We start from the raw sequence: 21,744 nt of genomic DNA on the forward strand, positions 1-21,744 counted from the left end.
AGACGAAAATGAATTAGATTTTAAAGTTAATGTATACAGCAGGTTTAATTATAAGAATGTAATCGATCCGAATATATGTTATTATTGTTTACTAAATAATTTTTTCTCACTTACATATCTTTCAGTTAAAGAAATGGTTGATAACTATCTTTGTGTTCATTTGACTAAAAATTTAAATATTGATGATGAAGAAGAAAATTATATATTTTCTGTTTTAACAACAGAAACTCTCAATAACATTGTATCAATTTTAATTAATAAAAAACATAACAATTCCGTAAAGATTCACTTTCTTACAGAAAGATCGAATAAATGGTTTAGTTATTTATTTAGTAAACAATATAATTCTATATTATATAGTAAAAATTGGTAATTTTATCAATAATATTTTAAATAAATATTTATTGTTTTAATTAAATTAATGTATGTTTTATTTTATTATAATCAATATAAAATGTATTTAGTATTTTAATATATTCAATTAAAATATATTTATTATTTTATTATATTCAATTAAATTAATGTATGTTTTATTTTATTATAATCAATTAAAATGTATTTAATATTTTAAATAGATATTTATTGTTTCAATTAAATTAATGTATGTATTATTTTATTATATTAAATAAAGATGTATTTAGTATTTTATTATATTTAATAAAATGTATCCAGCATTTTTTTATAGTCAAAAGTAAATGTTTTGTAAAAATAAATAATTTTTCAAAGTTTATTTCAGTTTTTATTTTATTTCAACCTTTTTTATCATTAAAAACTAATTATAAAAAGGATAAAAGGTAGTTATTTTTATTAAAATAAGTTACAATACATTTTTCTGAATTAATTTATTAAATAAAATTTGATTACAAATTTCAATCAAAAATATAATTTTTACATGAACTTATCCATAATTCTTTCTTTATCCTAAATTCACACAATTCCTTTTAAACTTCTTTTTTAGGATAAACATGAAATTTACTGATAAATTCAGTGAACTGTTTTAAGATATTGTTACTGTAACATAGCAAACCAAAAAGCTCATGATCTTTAGTTCCAAATCTGATTACTTTTTGGAAGAATTCATTATACTCATAATAATTTCCATTCTTAAAAAAATAAAGTAGTCCGTTGTTAAAACGAGTAACCCCATCTATATCTGCCGGTATTCCAGGAAACAGATTGGATACAAGATCTGTTCGAGCAACAGTGAATGAACATTCATTTATCTCCCCCACAAAATCTTCATTATAAATCACATAAGTTTTTCCAGTATATGTATTTACGATACCATTAATCGTACAAGGATGACCGATGTTAAAGTGAGAACATACATTCCTAGGATAGCCTATGACCAACTGTTGAGTATTAAGATTGAACATAAACAATTTATGATTTTCAATTAATACTATTTCTCCGTTCGGTCTCTGGTACATCGCATCTATTCCTTTGAATGTATCTAAAGAAAGAAACTTTAATCGTTCAGTAATTTCAAGTGGTCTATAATAATTTTTGCTATCATATTTACTGCTGTTCGCAATATTTATTATCCATAACTGTTTTTTGAATATTACATAAACTTTACCATTTACTAGCAAGTAATGAATTTTATTCTCATCATCTTCTTTTATTGCGCACACGTCGGTAATAACCTCTGAAGACTTAGGAACAGTAGTAGATTTAGTCGTTTGAACAGGTTTAGCAGTAGTTGTCATCGCTTTACTGCCGTAAAGCGACTGAATGGCTAATATATCGTCTTCGCTTAAATTTGAACGTTTGTTTAGTAAAGGGTACATGAGAGCATCTTTATTGAAAGAATGGCGAACACCCAAGGCGTGACCAATCTCATGCATCAACGTGCTCAGAAGGTTGGTTTTGTCTTTTTCCTCTTTACCTTCAGGATCAAAATTCCAATTCTCCTCTTCATCAATGTGAATTTCTATGGGTGTGTTAGCAGTGTTAGGAGAAAACGCATGCGCCAAAACACCTCCAGGTCCATCAAATTTGCTCGAGCATCGAACTTTATCGTTTTTGGCACATGTGTGGATACCATATTTGTCAGAAATTAGGATATCATATCCGTAATAATCATGTTTGAAACTTAACGATGTGTGCTTTGCCCATTCATCAAAAGCTATGTTAGCTAATTTCATCTTTTCAGCCGTTGCTCGTTGGTAGTGCCATTTCAGTTCTGGTTTTCTCCATATGATTCTTGAAACTACATACGGTAAAATATCTGGTACACCGCATCGAGGCTCACGCATGAGAGCGATGGTCTTACTATTTAACTCCCCATTAACCGGAAGATGAAAAGATTCTTGAAACAGTTTTACGGCATCTTTTACTGCTTTTTCATCAGTTAAGCTTGCATTATCTCCTTTGAGATATCCATAGTCCAATAGAAATTTATTAGAATCAAATTCATCTGCATTTATAGAAATTGTTGTGATAAAAAACGTTATGAAGTATATGATAATCATCTTATTGCACTGTTTTAAAGACTGAACGTAACAAATGGAACATTTCATTTAAATACATTCCAAAATCTTATTGTTTAGAGGAGAAGGGATAATTAAACCTAAAATAAAAACAACTATTTCTTTTTTAAGTTATTTATTGTTCTTTAATAATCAAAATACAAATACATATTTTATTTGATGTTAAATTTTAAATACATTTTTATTTCAAATTAAAATTTATTATTCTTCACTCCAGTCTTTTTCATCTTCAGGAAACAGTTGATGAATCTTGATGTCTGGATCTTGTTGCATGTAGTTGGGTAGATCCTCATAAATTTTAGGCGGAACATACCTTCCGTAAAGGTCGATAATAACCTGCTTAGGAAGGTGACGTAGAACGTTACGTCCGGGACTGTTTAAATAACACTCTTTTGCTTTTTCTATAGCATTTCCCACCGTTTCCAACATATAATAAAATTTACTTTGTTCACTCCACCACATGTGTAACCATATAGCCTTTTTCATAGCGCAATTATGTTTTTCACCAAAAGGGCATACTTTATTTATTGAAGAACCGAATAAATCGATCGGAGGACAATCGTAACCGTCAAGGTCTTTTATTATATTCCGTTTATTGTTTAGTATTTGTTCTAACACTTTTTTCTTTTCTTTGCACTTTACATATATAGTACACATTGGTGCTAAATTTTCAAAAATGGTTGATAACCTCAAGTGTTCAATAAAACCCGAATTCCAATTGAATCCGATTTGTTTCTGAAAGTTTTGTATTGCAACTCTTGTAGTTTGAGATGAAATATCATAGTAGTCAAAAGGTGGCTTGAATAGATATTGCTCGAATCGGAGCCCATCCAAAGAAATTAAAACTAATTCTTTAATGTAGACATCAGCGTTGGGTAAACGAAAAAAAGTAAAGTCTGATATAAAGACAGACATGTTGACTTTACCGACTAACAGACTAAACTGGTTAGGAAACGTTTTTGACTGTGCCTGTTAAAGGAGAATATTGCATTATGCAATCACTTATCATCAAACAATAGGCTGTTGTGTTGTCGGGAATGTTGGTAGAAGTTTGTATCTCGATTTTAATATCGACCGCGCCAGTTTTCAAAGTATCGTTTTGTTTTGAACAATCTATAAAGATTAATGGCATAGCATAGTACTTGGATGGGGTAATTAACGCAGCCGCTGAATTCCTGTTATAATAAGATCTATAGAAACTCTTAAACATTTCGTATAATATAATGTTATCTCCTTGAATGTGTTCATAAGGATAATATACTGAATTCAGATACAAGCGTATGTTATTAAGTGAAATGGTATCAAAATTCGAAGCTCTTTTTGTTGCGTCTCCTTTTCTCGATGTTTGAAATCCAATGATAACATAATGAGGTTTTTCCACCTGCGTTGTTGTTTTAACTGTCCAAATTACATCTTTACTGATAGGTAGAGTTGGGTATTCGTACAAGTTCCACTTTCGGAACATCATCAAAATCGGTTCATCCTTATCTACCAGTCTAAGAAGTGATAACCGTTTTTCATCCGATACGTTAACATATGGTATTTTCCAACTAATTTTCGTTATTGTGAAGGTAAATGTTTTTCCAGCTGGAACGACAACAGCATTATTATTAGTGGAAGCCCGAAGCAGAATGAGTTCCTGTTTAACGTTTAGCAGTATCTTATTATAATCTTCAAAAAAGCCCAAGAGCATCTTCAGCGGAAGTAATACCTTAAACTTTGCCGATTCACCATCGATATATACACCGTTGACCGGTTGGATATCTTCAACACCGTCCGATGACCAACCATGCATAAAAATTGAATCTTTTTCGAAGTTTCTCAGTGATAGAGCATTTTTCATCGTTGAAGTTATCCCCACATTTCTCACCCTATCCACCTCCTGTCCTGCAATTTCATAACGAATTTCATCGAAAAGAAACGCGCCAAAATTGTTGCATAGTTTTAGTGTTGAATCTGAAACTCCATTAGCATCACTATACGTTCCGTTGATGAGTAAATAACTTTCGCACGGAAGCGTATATACATCCTGTTGCTGGACAGGAATTCTTATTTCATCACTATTATTAAATGTAGTTGATGCATAAGGATAGTGAGTATGAAATTCTTTACCCGTAATGCTTTCATCAAATACCGCGTTCGCAGTATCAACGTCTATTATCTGTCCGCTCATTGTTGTAATACTTTAAAACCTAAAGATTCCAAAAATCGTACGTTTTCTCGTGTTAACCGTTTAAGCTTCGCAGGTTGACTAGTCGTTAACGGGACTATGGGAGGGAATTTATATTCTGCTTTATCAACGAAAATCAGCACCATCGTTTCTTCGTCTTAAATGCAGTCTCACCGTCACTTCTTCACCACCGAAACTTATCAGTTCTGAATTTTGATTATAAACGTGCACAGTTATATTCCGTATAGACTTGGTGTTGACCGGAAGATAAATGACACTGTGCGGTACTTCAATTATCTTATATCCCCGTCCAACTCTGGGATAGAATTCGTGAATGATATGACCTTCTTCTCCGCCTACAAATGAACCGCGGGCGATGTTACAACTTATACGTATTGCATTTACAGATGAAATACTAACAGGTTTCTGAGATGTATGCCAGAAGTTTGCTGGTAGGACCATTTCATCAAATCCCAAAAGAGTACGGATAGAATGTGGTTTTGTAAAATCTACTATTTCAGTACAAAATAAACGCGAGTGCATCGTCGTAGGTTCGATTAAGATTTTAATCAAACATTTTGCATCATTTTTATTGCGATTTCGTTGTTTACCTTTATCATTGTCAGTCGCGTTCGATTCATCGCAGTTGCCCATCCCATGTTTCAATTTAACTTTCAAATCATCAATCTCATACATCCCCGGCGGAAGCTTTATCGATTTACTGCCATGGTAACCGTAATAAAACATATTATTTTTTTCTTTTTCTACATTTTGAATGTTATTATATGACATAAAATCAATCAGGCCGATTTCCCACGCGGCATCGCCGAGTTCTATCGGAGGGAAAAAATCTGCAGACAGTATAGAAGATTTTCCGTTTAGGCAGAACATATCAGAAACTTTAAACATAGATGCCCGCAAACAACTGAATTAAAATCCTGTCTGCGGTCTAAATTATACTGGATGTTGACTTTCTCTTTGTTGGATTTAAGATATTGGACTAGCTCTTTAGGTGGCTGTAAATTACCGTAACTGTCAAAATAAAACACGTTCGCGTTACGTTTTTTATAACAAACCCAATGCGTACCCGGATTGAGGACACTGTCCAAGTTCACTATTCCCGATTCGAATTTATTTATTCTAGCTGGTAAAGTATCGCGCATGAAAACACCTCTGAAGTGGGGTAAATTAATTTTTCGCGCAAACCGTATTAACTCCACATCTGATAAAGGATGAATGGGGAGTTTGCGTAGTAAATTTAATGCTTTTTTCTGCCTTGACGACGACGACGACTGCGACCTGCAGACCGGCGTTTTTTTACGCCGCATCCGGTTTTAGATCGGTACGGTTCAAGATAAGCACCTTTCCCCTTTTTTCTTATAGTTTTTTTTCGCACACCTCTGACTGAAGCTTTCTTCAATCTTCCGCCGAATTTACTCTTTATTTTCATAGCGTTTGTTACAGCCCACGCAGCAGCCTTCTCTGCAATGCTGGAATCGGGCGCGGATACCCTTTGCCAAGCTCTTTCCGCTAACTCTTTATCAGCTTGTGCTCTTCGCCGAGAATCGTTGTAGATACTATACGCTATATCATGCGCCTTACAAGCTTTATCGAGTGGATTTATACCAAGATCGCCTCTTTCCAATCTTTGTTTTAGTTTTGTTCCGGGTCCGCAATATTGGTAACCGGGTATGTGAGCCTCGAAAGGAAGAAGATCTACAGCCCGATTGAGAACTGTTCCTACTACGTTACGTGCAATACCGAAAGTTTTACCCGGAAGACTTTCGATCGAACTTATCAATCCGTTTCCTGTTTTACAACTAACGTTACACTTGTTCGTGCTCTTCATTTTATCCCCAACTAAAAGTCTTCGGTCAATGCATCCGTATTTAAATCAGATTCTTTTTCAGTTTGAGTTACCGCATCTTTCTGAACCTCGCTTTTCAATCGAGAAATACTTTCCTCTAATCGCTGACGAACAATGGGGTCATTAGTATTTTTACTTCTTAAAGGATTTTCTATTTCTTTTCCTATCATATTTTCTATTTTAGCGATGATCTCATCGAATTTCTGTTGAATAAGGAACCGTACATATCTCATGGTCACCAAATCGTTTTCATCATCTGGATGAGCGGCGTTTTTGGCACGAGCTCCTTTGAAATCTACCACTTTAAAATGTGTTTGTTCTTCACACGCTAAAAAATCGTGATCAGAGGCATATTGCTCGATTAAATATATGCAATCGTCCATGTTAACAGCATCATCATAATATTCCGCTGATGCTAGATTGCAAATCTTTTTTTCGCGGGCGTCGATATCACCCTCTTCAGTAATCCCAAACGGGATTCTTGAACCAAATTCTGTCTGTCCTAACCTGTTGACTGGCATGATCTCAAATGACTTGCTTACAGTGCGCCTTCTCCTTTTATTAGTCCTCGTTCTTTTAATTCCTCGACTATCGATACAATTTCATTATCATGTGCGGTATTACCTGCCTTTTTTGACGCGATCAATAGTTTTAGCCTCTCACAGATTTCGTTAGGATCATCAAAATAAACGTAATCGACTTTATGGTTTTCATTCAAAGTCATTGCAGATGGTACTAAACCTTCACCTCGTTTTTTCGAGGTGAACGGTGGAAAAAGCTTGCTTATTACTTCCACATACTTAAATCCCGAATTAGTCTTTACCCGTTCCAGAGCGGAATTATTTCTTCTGTGCGCATTTGTTGCGATTAAAATTTTCCTATATTCTTCCAAATCTTCTTCAGTGAATAACTTCGGTTTTTTCCAGAAAAGTAATTCGAACAAACCTCGGCTTGCAGGATACTTCACTTCTCTTATCAGGATGTTACTTTCCTTATCGAAATCGATTAATGAATCTCCAATCTTCAGTTCGTTTCCTTCAAAATGAACACCGTAAACGTTATCCATGTTGTTTTCTACATCTCTGATGGCGTCAAGCATAAATTCCTGCGCTAACCCTTCTCGCATGCTTGTCTTGAGAGACATGCTCATTTGCATTTTCCCTTCGGGTGTATTCAACATTTGTACTATGCTGGGTTGAGATTCATAAGTCTCTTCTTGTTCGATCCTAGGTGACTGTTCGGTTTCTTCGGCTTTTTCAGCTCGATGGTGAGCCGATAAGAAAGAAATCTTTTAGCCTTTTGTCGACGTCTCATACCGGTCATTTCATCATCTACCCTATCAGATGGTTGAGCTAGCTGAAAAGGAAATGGACTAGAAGTATCCATCTTATTATGTAATTTTGCAGTCGACCTTTTTATTTCAGGTTCTGGTTCATCATTTGCTAAAGAACGTTTACTCGAGGTGAACGGTGGAAAAAGCTTGCTTATTACTTCCACATACTTAAATCCCGAATTAGTCTTTACCCGTTCCAGAGCGGAATTATTTCTTCTGTGCGCATTTGTTGCGATTAAAATTTTCCTATATTCTTCCAAATCTTCTTCAGTGAATAACTTCGGTTTTTTCCAGAAAAGTAATTCGAACAAACCTCGGCTTGCAGGATACTTCACTTCTCTTATCAGGATGTTACTTTCCTTATCGAAATCGATTAATGAATCTCCAATCTTCAGTTCGTTTCCTTCAAAATGAACACCGTAAACGTTATCCATGTTGTTTTCTACATCTCTGATGGCGTCAAGCATAAATTCCTGCGCTAACCCTTCTCGCATGCTTGTCTTGAGAGACATGCTCATTTGCATTTTCCCTGCGGGTGTATTCAACATTTGTACTATGCTGGGTTGAGATTCATAAGTCTCTTCTTGTTCGATCCTAGGTGACTGTTCGGTTTCTTCGGCTTTTTCAGCTCGATGGTGAGCCGATAAGAAAGAAATCTTTTAGCCTTTTGTCGACGTCTCATACCGGTCATTTCATCATCTACCCTATCAGATGGTTGAGCTAGCTGAAAAGGAAATGGACTAGAAGTATCCATCTTATTATGTAATTTTGCAGTCGACCTTTTTATTTCAGGTTCTGGTTCATCATTTGCTAAAGAACGTTTACTATGTTTCATCCTATCTTCTTCAGTTAATTGATCGAATATAGAACCCATATCAAACCTCTTTTCAAAATCTCGGTAATCTCGCTCCTCTTTTTCACGCAACTCTTCAGCTGAGATTTTCGGTAGTGAACGTTCTTTTGAATCTATTTCTTTTTTTATCCGTTTTCCCATTTCTCTCTCTTCAGAACCGAACTGTTCTGCTATCTTAATCAGAGGTTCAGTAAGCGGTTTGAAATCTTGTTGAAGTCTTAAATCGGACTCGAATCTTCCTCTTACCAATTCGCCATGTTTTCTTTTAATACTCCTGCGGATCTCCGCGATCTCCGCGGTGACACGCTCACGATCCTCCATAGTAGACATTTATGTTTAATCTGACTGCATGCACTCACTATCTTTCTTTAAGTATGTTGAAGTATTTAAAGTTGATTCATAAGCGCGCACGTTAGCCTGTAGGCTTTTTTAGGCTTTTTCATAAGCGCGCACGTTAGCCTGTAGGCTTTTTTAGGCTTTTTCATAAGCGCGCACGTTAGCCTGTAGGCTTTTTTAGGCTTTTTCATAAGCGCGCACGTTAGCCTGTAGGCTTTTTTAGGCTTTTTCATAAGCGCGCACGTTAGCCTGTAGGCTTTTTTAGGCTTTTTCATAAGCGCGCACGTTAGCCTGTAGGCTTTTTTAGGCTTTTTCATAAGCGCGCACGTTAGCCTGTAGGCTTTTTTAGGCTTTTTCATAAGCGCGCACGTTAGCCTGTAGGCTTTTTTAGGCTTTTTCATAAGCGCGCACGTTAGCCTGTAGGCTTTTTTAGCCTTTTTCATAAGCGCGCACGTTAGCCTGTAGGCTTTTTTAGGCTTTTTCATAAGCGCGCACGTTAGCCTGTAGGCTTTTTTAGGCTTTTTTAGGCTTTTTCAGGCTCTTTTCAAGCTCTCTTTCGCGTTTTTGTATGCTTTTTTCAGGCTTTCCGATAAAGATGTCAAAATTAAATCTGTACCGTCCTTTATCAAAATCTCTCTCCTTATCAATTACTAAAAATCCATTTTTTATCCGGTTCCAAGCCTCATTACATATTTCTTTAAACTTTTCAAATGATATATCCGGTGTAACATGATCATGATATATATGTCTCAGGTTTCTTTCATCCTGTCGAAACACCATGAGAAAATTCGCATTGTCTCGGACCAATTGTTTAGGAATTTTACTATATGTTTGACTCATATAAAACACATCAATGTTATTATGCCGTCCCATAGTAAAATATTTTGTTATGTTATTTTGTTTTTCGCATATTACATCATCGAATATCATTATAGAATTCGGTTCCGTTTCTTCCGGTGCCACAATAACATCGTTATCACTATAAGGATAGTAACCTATCCCTTCAACATCAGTCAACAAACTTTTTAAAAATAAGTATTTAGGCTGGTACAATGATTTAGAAAAAACATATATGTTACTGAACCTTAACCCGCTAGGGTCAAATAAAAGATTGAAAACTTCATTCGTCTTACCAGAATTTGAAGGACCTACAACCAAGCATCTGATATTATCTGGAAGAAGAGGACTATGTCTTTTTATAGAATTTAAATCAGATACCTCACCTATTAAACGGTCAAAATTAATTACTGTTAGCTTCCGATCTTGTTCTTCAGCATCCATCTCTGCTACTGAATAAATTACATAAGTGTAATTTATTTTATTAAATCCTTTTTATCTATCCACGAGTCCTCCTTCTTATCAAATCCCAACCAGCGAACTAATAATTTATCACCGCGTTTTTTTAATACTTTTTCAACCAAATAAACGTTGCCGTACTTGGTTTTACTAAGTTCTTCCGTATAGAAACTTCCTTTTAACACTTCCCCTTTCCCATCTTTAAGAATGTACGTTATAGGTTGTGTTTGTTTTATCTTGAAAATTGTAAAAACTTCATTAGTCCAATTCGGAAGATATCCTTTCGCAAATATCTTTTTATACTTACTTATCCTTACCTGATCACCAACATTAAATTTAATCGTGGTCGTATGCTGATGACGTTTTTTTGCAACCTTTAATATATTTAACAACACTTCGCGTTCGTTTTTATAAGAAACATCTTTAGGTTTAAAACCAGTAGTTCTATGCACCCTATTGTTATATTTTTCAATTATTTCATCCAATATACTTACCCATCGGTAATCACCCTGTTCGGTAAATTTACGCCACATATTAGTCTTGAGAGTTCTATTGAACCGCTCCACTATTGATGCCTTTTTATCGGAAAAAGTTGAATAATGATTTATATTGAATTTTAGTAATAACGATCTCAATTTTGAATTAAACCATTCTTTTCCATCATCGGTTTGAAAATGCTTCATTTTATGTTTATGAAATATGGGTTTAAGGACCATTACAACTTCATCTGCGTTTTTACTCTTCAATGGAAAAGCAAAAGCAAATTTTGAAAAACAATTTATAATTGTGAGAATATATTTATATCCCCTATTAAATCTTGAGTATTGTATCATCTCTACTAAGTCTGCTTGGTACAAATCGTCTATACCCTTAAGTTCAACAGACCTTGTCAAAAAATTTCTGCGAGCTTGCTTGTGAAGCTCTCTTGCTATCCCTTCTTTAACACTCATCATTTTATTATAAACTAAATTTAAATTGGATGTTTTTAACTTATATATTTAAGGTGAAAAATAAGGATAAAATAATAAAATTCTTTTCAATTTATAAATCTATTTATTCATTGGTTTTGATAACATATTATTTTACAAATAATAAACGAGATAAAATTCCCACTCAATTAATTTGTTTCGCAAAAATTCATATTCAATAACTGTCGGTATTTTCATTTTTACTACTTCTGTTTTATTACCGAAATATTTTCCTTTCTTTATTACTTCTAATCTTGATAAAGGGAAAGTTTTCTTCAAAATATTTATTAAATGATTTATCGATTTTATTCGACCTCCCGGTACAAATCCTATTATCCATGAATCGCTTGTGATATCAGATTCAGATTCGCAAGCTGTCTCGTCGGAAGAACTCTCTCCCATCATTGATAAATATTCTTCAGATGAAGACGAACCCATTATTTCTCCACAACACTCCGTCAGCAATTAACCTAGAACAAACAAATAGAAAATAATTATACAAATACTTATATATTACTGATAAACTTATAAAAATGTTTACTAAAATACAACACACCTTTCATTTTATTTTTCACCATTTTGCAATTATATGAAACTTTTTGATGCTCCTTAAACGGGTTATCATTATCCAACCACTCAAAAATTTCAAGACCACATTCGATACATGCCACAGAATCCATCACGCCGGTGAAATAAAATCCTGCTTCCAACAATAATTCAACCTTTGGAAAAAGCCTTGGCCAATTACTAAAAGTACTCATCATCAGGTCAATACAAACTATGCTATCTTTAAAAAATAAACAACAATTGAATAATTCTTCAGCAACACTACAAGTTTCATCATATGTTTTATGTGCAATTCCGCAATGAAATAAATTAGTTTCAGAGGTTATAGTCCAATTACATTCCTTACATGAAACGATTCCATCATTATCGAAGCGATTTAATCCACATTCTTTAATAATTCTGAATGGGAGTGTGTTTATCCTTTTGCTGAGCGCCGCAAACGGGACAAACATCTCCTAGATTTATTTTTCTGATTCCACTTTTGACAGCATATAGTCTTATATCAAATTCAATTTCTTCTAGTTCTTTTTTAAATATGTTCAGCCTCTCACAGTAGCTCTTAAGAATCTCTTTTTGCAACTGCGACATCAATCTTAAACAGAAACAAAAAAATATTAGAAACAGAAAATATTACGAACAAAAAATTAAAAAATTCCTTTCAATAAATTATTAACATACCTTTTTCACGAATGAATAATTATATTCTTCTTCTATGACTGTTGATTACTTCTTCTACAACAACTGATTCATTTGGTTGCAAAAAGGAAATATAATATACTATAACGTTAAAGACATTTATTAAATACTAAAATTAAAGTGTTACTTAAACTAACATAAGAATTAAAAACAATTATTTAATACTAAAAACAAAACTAGCATGTAATAGCTTCAGTCATTTCAATTTTTTATTTAAACTATTTTTCCACCTTTTGTTTCAATTACTAATTGTATTGGGCTTCTACAGAAAGGACATTTTTTTTCATCGACTATAGGTTTACTTTCGAGACGATCATTACATAATTTGCAGACGGAATGACCACACAAAACAAAAGTTACTTTTATTAAATTACTAAAGCAAATTTGACAAATATATTTTTCTTTTATCTCATCTTCTGATAAAGAATTTATTTCAATATCCCCCTCCTGGGTTTCGTCAAATTCATTTTCTTCATGTTTCACAATACATAATAATATATTAGATATATTATTGGAAAATGGATAAATAATATATTCTCCTTCTTCTATAATCGCTGATTCATTCGACTGCAAAAAGGAAAATATAATAAATCAATTTAAATTAAGCTTAGAAACATTTATTCAATGCTATAATTAAAGTATTACATAAATTACATTCGACAGGTACTTTTTTAAAATATAATAACTTACATCTAAAACATATTGGATGTGCACATGGAATAGTAATAAATTTAATTACATTTATTTTACAAAATTGGCATGTTATTGCTTCTCGATCGTTTAAAGCAATTGTTTCACTAAGTCTAATAGGAAAACTATTTTTATCAGGTTTCCTTTGCGATTTTGCAAAACCTTTATTTAACATTTTATGTAGAACAGAACCATTTTTTATTTTGTGCATAAATCCTCCACCTTTTATTAATAAAGAATTTTTTGTTGAACAAATCATTACTCCACAGTTGATTACCTCTTTCATCGGTATATTTTCAATATTTATTTTCATTTTATATTCTCCTTCTTCTTTTGCATTTAGACAACGCCTAAGTCCAAAATAAGCCTCTTGTTCATTATGAAACTGAAATTGAAAGAAAGACCTATTAGTTTATCTGTAAAACTAAAAATATATTTGTTTTTATCAAATAAAAAAATAATATTTGCCTTTGTAAATCTAACACGGTTTTCGAGGATGAATGATGTTGTTACTACTGTGCTTTCTTCACTTTCATTATTTTCAACATCAGCAGCAGCCTCTGCTATGAGGTTATCGTTGCCGTCATCTAATAAAGGATGATGTTGTTGGTCGTCGACTTCCCCATACACCAACCTTCGCGGTATTAATAACTGCAGCCGCTGATTAGGAGTTCCCTCTAATTCATCATCTTCTTGTAAAACATCATAAACAACCTGTTCTAATTGCGCATCATTTACTGGAAACATTTCTTCGGACATCTACAAAGAAATATTTTCATTGTACTCTAACAAAAATAACGAAAAATATATAACTTATAAGAAAAATAATAAAAAAATATGTAATAATATATTACTTCTAAGAAAAAACTTACTGTTTTATAAAGGTGACGAAAATATTGATATAATCCAATACAAAACGCCAGTTTTCCAATCTTAGCACCAATATGTTTTGAATTATTTAATTTTAATTAATCTGCAAAGAAAACAGTTGCATTACTATTTATTTTAATTTTGTGAACTAGATGTACAAGAATTGATTTTAAATACATAAACTGGAACAGAATTATTTTACATTTAAATATTGGCTGGAAAATAATACTTATTAAATAAATATGAAATAGAATTATATTTAAGCGAATAATTTTACATTTAAATATTATTTCACTTACCTCTTTAAATAAAGATGATAAAGATGATAATATAATAGTAGCAGCAAAACGTAACAGTAACAGCAAAACGTAGTATGAATCCGTTAAATTTTTGGCGGGTATTTATATGTATCGGCTATCATTATCATTGAGATAACTTTGAAAATAACAATGCTATCACCAATTGACGCAAATGCATTATCGGTTGACTTTCAAACTAGTAAACAAGGTTAATGCAAAGTCAGCAAGCACGTGTACATTTTTTTATGCCGAAGTAAGCACATTTTTTTTTTTTTTTTTTTTTTTTTTGATGACGTCATTGATTTTTTTTTTTTTTTTTTTTTTTTTTTTGAAATTTTTTTTTTTTTTTTTTTTTTTTTTTTTTTTTTTGATGTCATTGATTTTTTTTGAATTTTTTTTTGAAATTTTTTTTTTTTTTTTTGAATTTTTTTTTTTTTTTTTTTTTTTTTTTTTGAATTTTTTTTTTTTTTTTTTTTTTTTTTTTTTTTTTTTTTTTGAATTTTTTTTTTTTTTTTCGGGTCAAAGGTCAATTTTTTTTTTTTTTTTTTTTTTTCGGTCAAAGGTCAATTTTTTTTTTTTTTTTTTTTTTTGATGACGTCAGAGGGGGCGGGGGGCGGGGTGATGACGTCATTGATTTTTTTGATGACGTCATTGATGACGCTTGTCCCAGAACCGGCATTTTTACACTACTATTATTTGTTTTCTTATATAAATTATTTGTTTGAATTCACCTAGTATATTTACAGATTTTTCTCTTGTGACAAATTGCTGTTTTCATTAAGCTTAAGTAAACAGTCCGGTAGGCCCATTTGTATGCTTACGAAAGTCCAGTTATACCTAAGATGAAAACTAGCTTCATAATAAATAAAAGTGATTTTTTATAAATGTGATTTTTATGAATGACAAAGAAAAATTCTTTATTTCTAAAACTCATTTACAAAAACCTAGTGTTTATCTCTTACAGATAAAGACTAGTAAATTTTACTTTACTGTACCAGGAAAAAACTAACAAAGCTTTCCGGTGATGTGTATTTCTTTTATGAGAAACAAGCTAAATCAGAGTACTATCGGGCACTACTTGTTAAATACTACAGTCAAGTTATATATATATATATATATATATAACTATTGATATAGATTCTCGAATTTTAAGTGAAAAATTGCGCTCACGCACATATATTTATATATATATATAATTTAAATAACATTTAATCTACTGAATCTTAAAAAGATTAATTTCAGTATAGATATATATATATATATATATATATATATATATATATATATATATATATATACGCAAAAGCATACACACACAGACTTTTTTCTTGGTCGGTGCCTCTATTTGAGTGCTATATTTGAGAAGATAAAAAACGTTTTGCTTAGGATGTTTAAAGTCTTGATAAACCGAAGAGCTCACTACCAACGATCACGAAATTTAAGCTTAGATTATAACTGAATTCCCTATTAAAGAGATCAGCAAAACAATGAGTAACAGAAGTGACTGTGTGGTGTCAACAAATGAAACTTCAGCGGTGTTAGCAAATTAAATTATTCGTACCGCTTTGATTCGAATAGTATATCGTAATTAAAGCGGAATAAATTTAACAAAATATATATATTAAACATAAATCATATTTATTTATATATGCTATGGGAAAATCAAAGTTAATCATACCTTAGATATATTTTAATAAGTAATCATTAGTTTAATTTTTAATTCATATTTTTATTACAAAGTATTATTTTAAAAATCGTTTAATGAAGTATTATCATTACTGGTATATATTAAATATTTAAAGATCTTCACAAAAAACGTAAGTTATAAAATTTATCGCATTTCTATTGTACTTGATCATGATGTGTAACGATCACAATCAGATGATTTAATGACACTTATTTATAATATAATTATCATTAAACAATTCTGTCTTTTTATTTGAATTACTATCTTGTATGTTATATGTATTTATTATTATTATTATTACATCTATTATTATTGTTGTTATTATTACAGTTATTTATTTTATTTTATATATTTTTAGAACAATAAATTGTATTTATAAGACATTTTTACGTTTGTTAGTTTCTCAGTATCCTTGTCGAACCACGAACATGCGACAATATGTTGTATGTATTATCAAAGAATTAACATTTGTTTGCTTCAATAAAAAAAAAAAAACTGCAACTACTTCGATAAAAAGGTTTTTAAATTTTTATTGATAGGTTTCGTTGCTAGCGAACAAAAAAGTCCCTTTCGTCACGCGGGAAGGTGGAGGTAGATTTCATCGGTGCTAAGTAGAGGATAACAAAAATTGAATCTTAAAGTTAAGAAAAACTTCAAATTTACTCAATACGACAATGGTTGCATGTGAAAAAGTTTTACATGTTTAGCATACAACAAGCCCCATCTTACAAGTCCAGCAACATTTTGCCGTAAGGGTTGGTCGTATCTAAAATTGTTACAGACAAAAGTTTTAGGTAATGTTTAGAGGAGTCTTTGAAACTCCATTTTTCCAAACCCCCCCAGAGCCAATGATTGGTGATATCAAAAAACTTTACTTAGATATGTTTTAGGCCTTTCTCCGAAGAATAGTACGAACGAATTCGATATTTTACTTGATCAGAAGGTTATAGCGAAATTTTGTTTTTTCGAAAAAGCCACCCCATTTCCACCCCCATGATCTGATTTTGACCATTAACAAACTCGACCGAGATTTTGGGTCGAGTTAGTTTTAGGAAATAGTTTGAAAGTGATATGCGAAGACATGTCGAAATTTTCCGGAAGTCGAATCATGGTACTCGTTACAATAGGTAGCTTTCTTATGAAATCTAACTAAAACTGCTACTAGATATGTTCGCAAAACAATTCGTGTAGTCTGTATCGTAAAATTAAAACGAAAACTGCAAATTTACAAATTTATGAGTTGACGTAATATACAGTAATTTAATACACTTCAAATTGTCACAAGGTACTTGTTTAGGATAAAACTTAACATAAATATCAGTACACAATTACTCAAATTAATAATCAACAGAGATTTTTTTTAATTACGGTAATCGCTACCAAGAAATGAGGTCACGTGATAAGGTGTCTGTTATTTCCAAAAATAAATAATAAAAAATTACAAAGCCAAGAGTTTTAAAATGAGTAATCTATTAACACAGGCCTTCAAAAATTGTGGTAGATTGTCCTTCTCTTCTCAAGTTGGTAAGCGGACACAGCAATACAAAAAAATCATTATAACACAAAAAATACAAAAATTTTGGATTATAATTATTAAAATTCTAAATTATTAGTATTTACTGATAATTATTATTAGTACAGTGGATCAATGGTTCTCAAACATTTATTGATATATTATAATACAAAAGAGTTTCAACACGCATTTCGTTCTTCCTTAATTTGAGTAAACTATTTTTTTGTATAAATATAAAAATACAAGCTACTCGACTCGCAAAAACTAACACGGAACAACGACTGTGGAAAGTTTGATATATATATATATATATATATATAATCAAATATTTAAAAATCTTCACAAACATAACTTAAGTCATACAATTTATTCCACATTCGATTATACATAATCGTGATAATAATAATAATCGTAATGGTAATGTAAAGCGGTAGATCACAACACTAGCTTAACTTATCAAATAATTTTAATCCTTTCAATGACCTAGATTGAGGTTTTCAAGGTGAAATCCAAATCGATTTTCAGTTGACGACAAAATAAAAACATTTATCAAAAAATGTCAAATGATGAATAATAGTGTTTCGAATGAAAGCCTGCCTTTCCAAATTTGGAAAATTTTGTGACAATACATAAAATTGGAACGAAAGATAATCTCAGCATATCGTAAAACCCCACTGCTTAATGCGCGATGAAATTTTTGAAGAATATTTTAAAGAAGACTATTCTGAATTCAACCCTTTCATACTAGTTATTATTCCTGTAAAAATGAAATTTACTAAATTATGTGAATTTTGGCTAATGTTTAAAAATTAATAGCCGATCCATCACTGTTCAGAAAAATATTGTCATTTTTAACTGCATTTTCTACCACACATCTTTGTTAAATTGGGTCTCTGCTACGGTGAGAGTAAAAACAGGTTTCTTAATAAATTGAATCTTGACTCATATTTGCGCATAAAATTAGGTTCAATCGAACAGACATTTCTTCGCTTGTTTCAAGGACGGTGCATCACCCTCCTTATTGAATTTTTAATATTCAAGAATATTGTAATCAATAATGTAAGTAAATATAAAATGTAACATTTCTTTGTGAAATAAATGAATGATTTCTGTAACAAACTATTTTAAAAACTTTTATAAATAAAAAATTGTAAGATAATTTTTTTGTAATATAAATAATTATTGTCAAAGAGATTGAAAATTTTATTGCTGTACCATTCTGAGGTACAATTCTATCAATATCCTAATGACACATTATATATTCAATAGTTCAATGGTACGCTATTGAACTGTAATTCACATGAATACTACTTGAAAAAACTTTGAGAACCACATTATTATTGCTTAGTTCTAGACAGTAAAAGGCCCATGGCAGTCAAATAAGACAACATGTAAGTTAATGATACGTATATTTCCTCGTGATATCGTTTTTTCATCTGAACAACCACCAAAAACATACTAATTCCCTCGTCGTATAGACCCGGAGGGGAGAACAGACGATTGCTAATTCAGCCCTAGCTAAATATTAAAATATTTCTACGCAAAACTATAAGACAATTAATTGAAAGACCTCTATTATAAATAAGAATTATATTGTCGTAAATAAATATTGTAGCTCTATATATATTATAAATACAGTATTATACCAGTATTTATTTATGAAAATATTGTTAGTATGTGCTTTTTAGCTAATCAAAAATAATCATGTGAAATGAGATTGAAGATTTACAATAAGAGAATAAAATGCTTAGTGTAAATCATTATGCCTTTAAAATTAGAGCTGAGAATATAAATTATTTGAACAAATCTGAAAATATTTGGGAGAGAAACGTTTTTAAGATTTGTCAATAGGAAAGTGTATAAACCTTTTAATTATTCCTTAAAAGTATTTCTTGTTAACAGGTCAGAATTATAATAATGAAATTTTGACTTTTTTTCTTAATTTTATATTATCTTAAAACTGTGTAACGGAAAATTCATATTTCTTATCTTTTTACCGGTTTACAAAAATCATGTTGATAATTTTCTTCTTTAAACAGAAGGAGATATGTGAATAAATAAACATGCAGTCGAATCCTACAGGAAAAATTAACTTTAATTTTATCTTCAGTGAGATATCACATGGTTTGCAATCTTGATGAAAATGTTTTTAAACTAAACATTATCACTCCAGAATTTTAATTTTAAGTATTGGTTTAATTCTGAGTTATTATAAAGTATAGTATTTTCAAATTTATTAAATTATACTCTTCAAATTGCTATTGGTCCCACCAGTAGTTAAAAATCCAACCGATCAACATCAATAATTAATTTGACAGCAATTCGCTGCCACGCCTAGGCCGGTGATTGCCAGCAAGTACCTGTCTACAATTAAAGCGCTTGGAGTCTTAATCTGGTTGGTAGCCAGCCATGTCTCTCGGTTATCCTACATCAGCGCGTTTGAGTCTTTTCCCTAAGGTAAACTACTGATGTCGGATTTTGTATGATTAAAATAAAAAATTTTGGGCAGTTGTTTTTTGAAATTTTAATAAGAATAGAAAAATTTGGATAAGTTAAAGAGGAAAAAAAATTACCCAAAATATCTAATTTGTTTTTATAAATGTAATAGTCTTTGAGAAAACTGTGACTATCTAAGATATTTTTATATGGAATGGTAAAATAGACTACTGAAAAATTCAAAATTTTGTAGGTAATTTAGTGCACTTGTTAAAGAATAGTCTACTAAAAAGAAAAGATGGTCATTCAAGAGTGCGAGAGAGAGTTTGGTTTTCAAGCCTATGTACCAGTTTTGATTTTTGCTTGGCCCGTAGCCTTTTTTGATTTTTTATCAATAAGTTGACAATAAACGTCTTAAATAAGAAATTCTTTATATAATTATCTCCATTCCATTCATATGAAATCGTATTTTAATTAAAAATGTCAGCTATATTTAAAGGTTAAATAATTTAACATTCAAGAAACGAGTAACAGTTAGTGATAGTTAAATAAAGTTTAATATAATTCTGATAAATATTACAATTATAATTATAGAAAAAGAACATTTTTTCATGTATAAATTGAAGATTAATCAAAATTGTAGAAGGTATTTTTAATAAAAATAAAAAAATTTGGTTTTTTTAAATTTAGTTACGAAGACTTATTTTATCAATAATTTCCACTTCTTTCGCCTTATAATTAAAATTTTGAACAATTTTCTTATTTTTAGAAGCATTTATTAAACACTTGAAAACGTTTTCACTACATTTTTTATGCCCAAGCATCACCGGAAATTATGTAAACATTTTTTAATATTAATTTACATAAAAACACCACCTGTAAAATAAAACGACAATAAAATCAGTTTGACTAGAATTTTTGTAAGGTTAAAACGATCGGGGATGGGACTATGTTATATTTGTTCTGTTTATAAGTTATTGAAAAATTTCAAGTCCCATCGAGATTCAAATTCATAACTTTGACGATGTTTGACAAAGACGGTGTAAATCTGTTGTTTATTTATTCATCCATTTTTATTGATAAAATTAGTTTTATTTATACATGTTGCAGATTTATTTTTACAATTCAAACAATAATATCCCTTACTTTATGCCGGTAGTATTACTAATAAACGGTTTACAGTTATCCGAAGCCACAGGTTAATCCACTGATACCGTATATCTTTAAAGAAATCTAACAGTCTTTTGTAAATTTGCTCAAATATAATCAATAAAAGTTACGTTGCTTTTACTAATTTGAATAATGGAAAATGATATATTCTAAATATTCTAAATCACCTGAAACCACATTTAATTATATATTGGCGGATGTATAACGAAAATTTTGATTAAACAAGTTTATTACAGTTTTTATATAAAATATTACATTTTACATCATTTTAGGACATATCGGAAGACATACGTAGTTCTCTTTTCTAATATTAAAGTAGAAATGTATCAGAAATTGTAGAGGTTCCCAAGTCTGATAAAAAAATAAAGATTTGAAAAAATTTTCAGTATCTGTGTTAGTTTCCTCTTTGACTGTAGTTACTATGCCGCGTGTTTAATTTCATGTAAATTTACAACTGATTGGATTTCCATCGACGGTTTAATCGAGTAAATGTTATTCGCT

At 31.0% G+C, this 21,744-nt stretch overlaps 4 protein-coding genes across 4 annotated transcripts; all 4 read right to left on the bottom strand.

Annotated features, from left to right (window-relative positions):
• Positions 1–198: 198 nt before the first annotated feature.
• LOC142321184 (matrix metalloproteinase-18-like) lies at positions 199–2,474 on the bottom strand. The gene is made up of 2 exons (XM_075359178.1): positions 977–2,474; positions 199–209 (listed from the first exon to the last, which is right to left on the bottom strand). Exons 1-2 carry the CDS (start codon positions 2,472–2,474, stop codon positions 199–201), a joined length of 1,509 nt encoding a protein of 502 aa, XP_075215293.1.
• A 964-nt stretch (positions 2,475–3,438) lies between these two features.
• LOC142321185 (uncharacterized) lies at positions 3,439–4,665 on the bottom strand. Its single transcript, XM_075359179.1, has one exon. The coding sequence runs from the start codon at positions 4,663–4,665 to the stop codon at positions 3,439–3,441; it is 1,227 nt and encodes a 408-aa protein (XP_075215294.1).
• A 6,730-nt stretch (positions 4,666–11,395) lies between these two features.
• On the bottom strand, positions 11,396–12,471 carry LOC142320951 (uncharacterized). Its single transcript, XM_075358937.1, has 2 exons — positions 11,872–12,471; positions 11,396–11,785 (listed from the first exon to the last, which is right to left on the bottom strand). Exons 1-2 carry the CDS (start codon positions 12,332–12,334, stop codon positions 11,781–11,783), a joined length of 468 nt encoding a protein of 155 aa, XP_075215052.1. The 5' UTR covers positions 12,335–12,471; the 3' UTR covers positions 11,396–11,780.
• Positions 12,442–14,191, bottom strand: LOC142321186 (uncharacterized). Its single transcript, XM_075359180.1, has 4 exons — positions 14,141–14,191; positions 13,737–14,027; positions 13,546–13,653; positions 12,442–12,474 (listed from the first exon to the last, which is right to left on the bottom strand). Exons 2-4 carry the CDS (start codon positions 14,025–14,027, stop codon positions 12,442–12,444), a joined length of 432 nt encoding a protein of 143 aa, XP_075215295.1. The 5' UTR covers positions 14,141–14,191.
• Between the last annotated feature and the right edge of the window lie 7,553 nt (positions 14,192–21,744).

Source organism: Lycorma delicatula, chromosome 3 (genome assembly GCF_047948215.1).
Source record: "Lycorma delicatula isolate Av1 chromosome 3, ASM4794821v1, whole genome shotgun sequence".
Classification (NCBI taxonomy): domain Eukaryota; kingdom Metazoa; phylum Arthropoda; class Insecta; order Hemiptera; family Fulgoridae; genus Lycorma; species Lycorma delicatula.

Bases quoted from the DNA above. Each gene is read 5' to 3' on its own strand.
- LOC142321184 (XM_075359178.1), bottom strand. From the start codon at position 2,474: ATGATTATCATATACTTCATAACGTTTTTTATCACAACAATTTCTATA.
- LOC142321185 (XM_075359179.1), bottom strand. From the start codon at position 4,665: ATGAGCGGACAGATAATAGACGTTGATACTGCGAACGCGGTATTTGAT.
- LOC142320951 (XM_075358937.1), bottom strand. From the start codon at position 12,334: ATGTTTGTCCCGTTTGCGGCGCTCAGCAAAAGGATAAACACACTCCCA.
- LOC142321186 (XM_075359180.1), bottom strand. From the start codon at position 14,027: ATGTCCGAAGAAATGTTTCCAGTAAATGATGCGCAATTAGAACAGGTT. The intron at 13,654-13,736 runs GCAAATATTATT...TTTCAATTTCAG, and splicing joins ACCGTGTTAGATTTACAAAG to TTTCATAATGAACAAGAGGC. The intron at 12,475-13,545 runs GTAATCAACTGT...TTTCTGTTTAAG, and splicing joins AAAATATACCGATGAAAGAG to ATTGATGTCGCAGTTGCAAA.